Source organism: Oncorhynchus masou, chromosome 29 (genome assembly GCF_036934945.1).
Source record: "Oncorhynchus masou masou isolate Uvic2021 chromosome 29, UVic_Omas_1.1, whole genome shotgun sequence".
Classification (NCBI taxonomy): Eukaryota; Metazoa; Chordata; class Actinopteri; order Salmoniformes; family Salmonidae; genus Oncorhynchus; species Oncorhynchus masou.
The window spans coordinates 70,675,594-70,684,934 of record NC_088240.1 but is presented as its reverse complement, the minus strand read 5'-3'; the positions used below and the strand labels follow the sequence as shown (position 1 = coordinate 70,684,934).

Genomic DNA, 9,341 nt, shown 5'->3' with positions numbered 1-9,341 from the left:
GATTTAACGGGGTACCAGGTGTCGAGCCTCTACAGGCTAACTACAGACCTCCATGCCTCTTGGCCTACTCTCTATGCCCTGCTTGCCTGCCTGCCCGCCTGCCCTCTCTCTCGGCCTGTCACTTCAGCTCGGTCCACCTGGTACCCTTTAACACAATGTCCCTTCAGACCGCCAGGCCTCCATACATTCTCAACCATGACCAAATGACACACAAAGACAAGGGTGAATTTCAAATAAATGTACTTTATTTATCAGTGAATCATGGATTGAGTTGTCCATCAATTGGTGACCGGGTCCGGCTGGCATTATGAGGCAAATTATGGTCCCAGTAATACCATTGCCTGCGTCGCCAGGGAGTGACACATATGTAACCGACCCTTGATTAAAGTTCACTGTAGCAACGCTTCGTCGAAGTGTACCGAAGGTCCCTATACTTCCAATGCAGAAATCAGCAAATATCTGGGCCACATACTCCCCAAGATTATCATACATTTTGCCGCAGGACGTGAAAAAGATCTGCTCTGTGTCTAAGGTGATGCCACTCAGATGAGGCCTGATCTGATGGAAGCATTTAAGCCAAGTGTATTCCTCCTCCAACATCACAATTCTACACTCCCAGAAGCTATAGTTCGTTTTGTGGCTTGCAACGAACAGCGGGTAACCCCCACTTTCCTTGGTTACTTCCATAAAATCCTTCTCACTGAACATGGTGACTGGGGATTGCCTAGTGCCATTAAATATGATCTAATGGCTAGTTATGAGAGCCGCAAACCTACGCCTGTCAGAGCAGGTGGCTCGGACTTCCAGTCTATTGAGAACCGAAGGAATAGCCTGAATACTTATCTCGACAAACCGGCTTAACTCCTCAGCTCTGAGCACCTCGTCTCTACAGCGGTTGCAAAAATTTTCCCTGTGAGATGCCTGGGTCTGCCCCAAATCCCGATCCATCTTTGCCAAGCAGAGTAACACCTTTCTAATTCCAGCGGCTTTAGCCCACAGACTCTTTGGTCTGAACTGCAGAAGATACTTCAGAACACTTTGAACATCGGCCCGGTAGATTTTTAACGTGGATGGTGCCAAACCACGGTCTTCACATAGGCTATACCGCTCAGCAGACACATGTTTGTAATTAGCCAGGGAACCCAGTCCTTCATCTGCCTTGCCCTCTGACATAATGTGGAGGAATTCCCGTATTCGGGAAAGACTGGAGCGACTATTGTCAATGCATTTCACTGAAGGGTTCTTACCCAGAATGACGCCTTCATATTCGGTGAAACTGTCATATTTTTCAACTCGCTCCGGGCAGGCCCCGAGCTTCAATAGTGGACGACTGACAGTCGACCTCATCACTCTCGCTGACCGTTGAAGTCCCCCTGACGCAGCCTTGCTCCCTCGGATCCCACCGTGCTTCCCCACCTCTCTGACTGGTTGGCTGCACCATCACCGCCGCCGACTGCTCACCCTCATCCCCCAGCTGCTGCATCGCCACTGCTGACTGCTCACCCTCATCCCCAGCTGCTGCGTCCCCACAGCTGACTGCTCACCCTCATCCCCCAGCTGCTGCGTCACCACGGCTGACTGCTCACCCTCATCCCCCAGCTGCTGTGTCGCCACTGCTGACTGCTCACCCTCATCCCCCAGCTGCTGTGTCGCCACGGCTGACTGCTCACCCTCATCCCCCAGCTGCTGTGTCGCCACTGCTGACTGCTCACCCTCATCCCCCAGCTGCTGCGTCGCCACGGCTGACTGCTCACCCTCATCCCCCAGCTGCTGCATCGCCACTGCTGACTGCTCACCCTCATCCCCAGCTGCTGCGTCCCCACAGCTGACTGCTCACCCTCATCCCCCAGCTGCTGCGTCGCCACAGCTGACTGCTCACCCTCATCCCCCAGCTGCTGTGTCGCCACTGCTGACTGCTCACCCTCATCCCCCAGCTGCTGCGTCGCCACGGCTGACTGCTCACCCTCATCCCCCAGCTGCTGCGTCGCCACGGCTGACTGCTCACCCTCATCCCCCAGCTGCTGTGTCGCCACGGCTGACTGCTCACCCTCATACCCCAGCTGCTGCTTTGCCGACCGCTCACTCTCAATCCCCGGCAAAGTCCCAGGGTTCACCCTGGGCTCCAGCCACATTCTACCACCATTGTTCTGCTGCATGTACTGCTCTGAATCGGGATGCAGTCTGTCAGTCAATAGCTGCTCACTAGCATAGCATGCTTCCATTCGATAGTACCAGACTTAAGTTAATGGGCGACTTTGAAATGTCGGTCTATCCGCCCGGTGTTCTGCTTGGGACAAAGTCCAAAGTCCACAGTCACGTTTTCGTCTGCTGTTCATAGCTTCTCTCTCACGCCTTCCTGTGTGCGTGAGTCCCTGTTTTCTCCATCAACCAACAAACTAAACCTAGCTCCTAACCCTAGCTCCTAACCCTAGCTCCTAACCCTAACCCTAGCTTCTATCTCTAAACCTTAACATAATTCTAACCCTAACACTAATTCTAACCCTAACACTAAACCCCTAGAAATAACATTAACCTTGTGGGAACTAACAAAATGTCCCCAGTTGGTCAAATGTTTGTGTCCACACAAACGTCAGCTTCTATCTTAACACTCTGTCAGCCACCCACTCTCTGTCACGACCAGTGTGTGCAACTATCTGCCCAACAAGAGAGGGAGAGAGAGTGTTTCTTTGGAGAGAGATGGAGAGAGACAGAGACCGAGAGAAGTAGCATAGTGTGTGTGGGAAGAGGTGTTAATGCATTAGACTTGCTATAACTCTCCTCCCTCTCCTCTGGGAGCAGTGGTTTGATATCCCTTAGTTTAGCAACCTCACATCTAAGCTGTGTGTGTGTGCACACACACACACACACACACACACACACACACACACACACACACACACACACACACACACACACACACACACACACACACACACACACACACACACACACACACACACACACACACACACACACACACACACAGGCTAAGCATTCAAATGAAAGCTGCCTCCTTCTCTTCCTCTTTTTCCTCCTCTTTCTACCAGTGTCAGCCTGCTCTCCAACTGCCTGACCTCTAACTGACTACTCCAGCCATCTGCTCTCCAACTGCCTGACCTCTAACTGACTACTCCTGCCATCTGCTCTCCAACTGCCTGACCTCTAACTGACTACTCCAGCCATCTGCTCTCCAACTGCCTGACCTCTAACTGACTACTCCAGCCATCTGCTCTCCAACTGCCTGACTTCTAACTGACTACTCCAGCCATCTGCTCTCCAACTGCCTGACCTCTAACTGACTACTCCAGCCATCTGCTCTCCAACTGCCTGACCTCTAACTGACTACTCCAGCCATCTGCTCTCTAACTGCCTGACCACTAACTGACTACTCCAGCCATCTGCTCTCCAACTGCCTGACCTCTAACTGACTACTCCTGCCATCTGCTCTCCAACTGCCTGACGTCTAACTGACTACTCCAGCCATCTGCTCTCCAACTGCCTGACCTCTAACTGACTACTCCAGCCATCTGCTCTCCATGTGAAAGGGATAGATGTGTGGACGGGAGGAAGTGTGGAAGTGACGTCTCTCCTCTCCTCTCCATAGAGAGAGTGAGACACAGAGAGAGATGGAGGGAAGACGGAGGGTGAGATAGACAGGGATCCATTAATCGTGTGCTGAGTGAGGCCTCAGAGACAGACAGGGCCACGAAGGCCTCTGTCTCAATCGCTCACTTCCCAAACCCTTCAACAGTCATATCATTTCATGCTCCTCTTCTCTCCGCTCATTGCTCCTCTCCTCCTCAGCACAGCAAGCCAGTCTGGCTCCCAGCCCATTCCCACACAGAATCCATTATCCTTTCTTCTCTCTCTTCATCCTCAACTAACACACCCATCCATCCTTCCAGCTAGCCATCCATCCATCGACTGTCTCCCCATGCTCAGTGGGGGTTCAATTGCCACTCAGAGAGGTATAGGAATATCATCAAAGTTCACTTTGACCTTAGAGGCCCTGCTATTCTGAGAGAGAGAAAGAGAGAAAAAGAAAGAGAGACTGAGAAAGACAAATAAATAAATAGCGAAAGAGAGAAAGAGAGAGAAAGAAAGAAAGAAAGAAAGAAAGAAAGAAAGAAAAAGAATAGGAAGAGATTCATAATATGAAGAATTCACCTCTTTCAAGATGTACCCAGCCAAGTCTGTGTTGCATGTACCTCCAGACCACACCCCATGATCTGGATGACATAAAAAGGATAACTAGCCTAGTGTGGAGAGGAGAGGAGAGGAGAGGAGAGGAGAGGAGAGGAGAGGAAAGGAGAGGAAATGAGAGGAAAGGAAAGGAGAGGAGAGGAGGGGAAAGGAGAGGAGAGGAGAGGAGAGGAAAGGAAAGGAGAGGAGAGGAGAGGAGAGGAGAGGAGAGGAGAGGAGAGGAAAGGAAAGGAAAGGAAAGGAAAGGAAAGGAAAGGAGAGGAGAGGAGAGGAAAGGAAAGGAGAGGAAAGGAAAGGAAAGGAGAGGAAAGGAAAGGAAAGGAAAGGAGAGGAGAGGAGACCCTTGGTGACAGGTAACATTAGCTGCGGAGAGAAGAGAGGAGAGGAGATAAGAGGAGAGGAGAGCCTTGGTGACAGGGAACATTAGCTGTAGGGAGAGGAGAAGAGACAGGGGGGAGAAGACGACATGAGATACTACCCACAACATCAGCTCTGCTTGGCTGGCTGCAAGACTGAGTCTCCTCCATCAGCCTGGAATCAGCCTATAGGCCTAGGTAGGGGGAGGGAGGGAGAGATTGAGGGAGGGATGGGGAGGGAGAGGTTTGACCAGAGGCTGAAGTGATAGAGAAGAGAAAGAGAGGAAGGATGGATGGATGGATGGAGGGGAAGATGGAGGGAAGAGATGCGGAGGGAGAGGGCTGGGTGCTCTGAGAAGAAGAGACTAGGGTTGTGATGATACCAGTATCGTGATATTTTTCCTATGGAAAAAATTAAAACACGAAGCAAACCTAACTCTTTGGTAAGTTAAAAACCTGCTGTATGTAAAATATTGTGTGCTATTCCTTGGAAAATAAATGCATGTGACTCTGGATGACAATGTAATGATGTTTGTTTCCAACATTAGGGCTGTTTTCTTTAATAAGTGAAATCTGCATTGTTTTTTTGTTTTCTTGCCTCGATACTAAAGTATCGCGAATCTGGCATTGTCCCGGCCCTAGAAGAGACCAGAGGCTGATAAGAGGAAGTGATGCAGAGAGCGAGAGAAGAAGAGAAAGATGGATGGAGAAGGAGAAGAGGGGGGTGGGGACAGCAATGGTTCAACCCAATGGCAGGCAGTAGCCCTAGTCTCCCTCAGGGATGGAGCTCTCAGTTATCAACTTGTCTGTCAGGTCCAGGCTTGGGGAGGGGAGCCAGGATCACATAGCACCATCACACATCTAACCAACTACAGATCCATATCCTTATCCAAGCCCCTACAGTCGCTCTCCTGTGCATTGCCCCCTGCTCAGAGCAGCCATACACAGAAATCCAGCTACCTGCAGTCCCCATAATCTAAAGCTCATCTACTGTGTATCCAGCTCACACACACACCCACTCCCCCCGCTCTGAGCTGCCGTTAAAGCTATCCCATATTACACATAGATCAGTCCTCCCTTCTCTATTCATCCAGTCCCTCTCTCTCCATCTCTCCCTGCCCATCTCTACCTCCCTCCATCTCCCTCCTGCAGCAATCCCATATCACGCCCAGATCCTCCTCCCCAGTCCCAGCCTTCCTTCTCTGTCCATCCAGTCCCCCCTCTCTCCATCTCTCCCTGCCCATCTCTACCTCCCTCCATCTCCCTCCTGCAGCTATCCCATATCACGCCCAGATCCTCCTCCCCAGTCCCAGCCTCCCTTCTCTGTCCATCCAGTCCCCCTCTCTCCATCTCTCCCTGCCCATCTCTACCTCCCTCCATCTCCCTCCTGCAGCAATCCCATATCACGCCCAGATCCTCCTCCCCAGTCCCAGCCTCCCTTCTCTGTCCATCCAGTCCCCCCTCTCTCCATCTCTCCCTGCCCATCTCTACCTCCCTCCATCTCCCTCCTGCAGCTATCCCATATCACGCCCAGATCATCCTCCCCAGTCTCAGCCTCCCTCAGGCCGATCCAGTGTCTCTCTTCCCAACCACAGAGGGACAGGACACGGCGCCGACCTGCCAAGGTCATTCAGCTCAGAATCCATCAGCTGAAACCCTATACCATCTCTGTTCTGTCTTTTAGCTACTGTCATTCTACTGATCTTTCACGGCCTTTCTGCTTTCTGTGACCTAGCCAGAGCACTCTACTGGATGCTGCATAGTCATTTGAACACAAATTGCCTCAAATTGTCCGGAAATTATAAGGAGGTGGCTATGTCAATTACTTGTCTTTCCTTTTAAATAATTGTTTCATTGTATTGTGACAGGTTAGAGTACGAGGCTCCCTACACATTCATTGATTGACCTGGACCACAGAGGCCCCCCATTTAACATGAAATGGCATGCTATACAGACAAGATGACCAAGTGAGCCACAAGCCTCGCCTACAAGCTCTCCTCCAATAGACAAAACGGCATCACATGTTGGCCAAAACATTTCCACAAATTCCCATAACTAAAACCAGAGAACTATTTCACTCACTGTTGCTGTCAGTATCACTCTTCTCATCGGCACTGGGTAGGCAGTTCTCCAGATAGAACCCGTTCCTGTAGCATCCATCTCCTTCGCTGAGCTGTGGAGGAGGAGGGGGCTCCCAGCACTGGCAGGGGGTCTGCATGATGCCACAGGGCCTGTTAGAGGTGCTGGATGCCAGGCAGTCCTCCAGCCACTGGCACAGCATCTGACACGCTGCCATGCTGGGGTTACGCTTCCCCACCACCAGGTACTCTGTCTTCAATTCCCCATCTTCGCTAGCGTTAGGGGTGGTGACCGTCACGCCGGCCCGGGGCGGCCCTTTCCTCATTTGTAGGAACTGTTTCCCAGCCTCCAGAAAGGCCACAGGGGATGAAGAGTCACACAGCTTGACCACCTCGTCGAAGCTCTCCATGCCCAGGTAGGTGCGGGTGGTCTCCAGAAACGAGTCAAACTGGAATGTGCGGAGCTGCCGGGGAATGCAGTCCGTTGTGGAGGTAGGTTTGGTTACCTTGATAAAGATGGTGTAGCGGCGCGGGTCGGGGTTCTGCAGGGTCCAGGAGCAGGGTGCCGTGGGGAAAGTGGAGGAGGACAGGAAGTGGCCGAAGAATCGGCTCTGAACCAGAGTGGAGCAGGTGTCTGACTCAGGCCCTGAGGGAGCAGCAGGGCACTGACTAAACAGTTGTAACAGCAGCAGAAGCAGCAACGATGATGGCAGGGGGACTTGGGGGTTCACCAGGTGCCCAGGTAAGGAGGAAAAAAGAGTGGTCGTCATGGTTACCAAATGCATTAGAAAGACCAGAGGGGGTTTGTTGGAACCTCTGTTTTTTTGTAACCTCTTGTTGATCTGTCTTTCTGTCTCACTGATTTTCTGGCAACCAGGTGGGACCTTCAGGGTGTTCACTGAAGCCTCTGGGGGAAGAGGAGGAGGAGGAAGAGAAGGAAGAGGAGGAGGAGGAAGAGGAGTAAGGAGGAAGAGGAGGAGGAGGAGGAAGGAGGAGGAGGAGGAAGGAGGAGGAGAAAGAGGAAGATTGCACTCAGCGGTCCAGTGATCTGTCCATGATTGTGTGTGTCAGTCGACCCAGACTTTCAGACGAACCTGGAGAGAAAGAAATAAGAGAGATATTTTGACCTGAGAGGACTCATCACTATAACAGCAAATACACTAGCAAATAAACAAGATAAGACATGAATCATTTGCTCTTTCCATTATACTCTCACCACCAGACTCAGTTTGTGCATAGTGGTTTGATCTCCATCACAACACATATATATACAGTGCCTTCAGAAAGAAGTCACTTCCCTTAACTTTTTCCACATTTTGTTGTGTTACAGCCTGAAGTTAAAATGGATGAAATTTAGATTTTTTTTGTCACACATATTTATAATACTCCCTAATGTCAAAGTTTAATTATGCTTTTCGAAAAGCTGAAATACGTATTCAACACCTTTGTTATGGCAAGCCGAAATAAATTCAGGAGTAAAGATTTGCTTAAAAAGTCAGATAATAAGTTACATGGATAATAGTGTTTAACATGAGTTTTGAATGACTACCCCATATCTGTATCCCACACATACAATTATTTGAATTTCAAACACAGATTCAACCATAAAAAGGTTTTTTAATGCCTCACAAGGAAGGACACCTATTGGTAGATGGGTAAAAAAGCAGACATTGAATAACCCTTTAAGCATGGTGAAGTTATTCATTACACTTTGGGTGGTGTATTAATACACCCAGTCAATACAAAGATACAAGCATCCTTCCTAACTCAGTTGCCTGAGAGAAAAGAAACCCCTCAGGAATTTCACCACGAGGCCAATGGTGACTTTAAAACAGTTACAGAGTTGAATGGCTGTGATAGGAGAAAACTGAGGATGGACTAACAACATTGTAGTTACTCAACAATACTAACCTAAATGACAGAGTGAAAAGAAGGAAGCCTGTACAGAATACAAATATTCCAAAACATGCATCCTGTTTGCAACAAGGCACTAAAGTAAAACTGCAAAACATGTGGCAAACAAAATAACTTTTTTCCCTGAATACAAAGTGTTATGTTTGGGGCAAATTACTGAGTACCACTGTTCATATTTACACAAATAGTGTGGGCTGCATCATGTTATGGTATGCATATAATCATTAATGACTGGGAGGTTCTTTATGGAGAGTAGCTAGTCACAGGCAAAATCATTGAGGAAAATCTGGATCAGTCTGCATTCCACCAGACACTGGGAGATGAATTAACGTTTCAGCAGGACAATAACCTAAAAAACAAGGCCATATCTGCACTAGAATTGCTTACCAATAAGACAGTGAATGTTCCTAAGGCAGTGTATAAAATCTATGGCAAGACTTGACAATGTTTGTCTAGCAATTATCAAAAAAACAATTTGACAGAGCAAGAAGAATCTTGAAAACAATAATGGCAAATATTGTACAATCAAATCAAATCAAAGTTTATTTGTCACTTGCGCCGAATACAAGAGGTGTAGACCTTACAGTGAAATGCTTCCTTACAGGCTCTAACCAATCGTGCAAAAAAACGTATGTCGTGTCTTTGGCTATGCCGGATTAAGTGATATGACATGCTATTCTAAAAAATAATTTCTCAGTAATTAATATTACCTGATTGAGCTAATAATGTAATTAACTAGAGAGTCGGGCACCACAAAATAATATTTATAGAGCTGTTATCTTCTGAATAA

The 9,341-nt window shown here is 48.9% G+C and overlaps 1 protein-coding gene across 1 annotated transcript in view; it reads right to left on the bottom strand.

Moving 5' to 3' along the window:
- LOC135520426 (adhesion G protein-coupled receptor B1-like) overlaps nucleotides 1-7,550 on the bottom strand; it is an 87,178-nt gene extending 79,628 nt beyond the window's left edge. The window contains exon 1 of the mRNA XM_064945985.1: nucleotides 6,642-7,550. Coding sequence (XP_064802057.1) covers nucleotides 6,642-7,422 — 781 coding nt within the window. The 5' untranslated portion in view covers nucleotides 7,423-7,550. The remainder of the gene's footprint in view (nucleotides 1-6,641) is intronic.
- Between the last annotated feature and the right edge of the window lie 1,791 nt (nucleotides 7,551-9,341).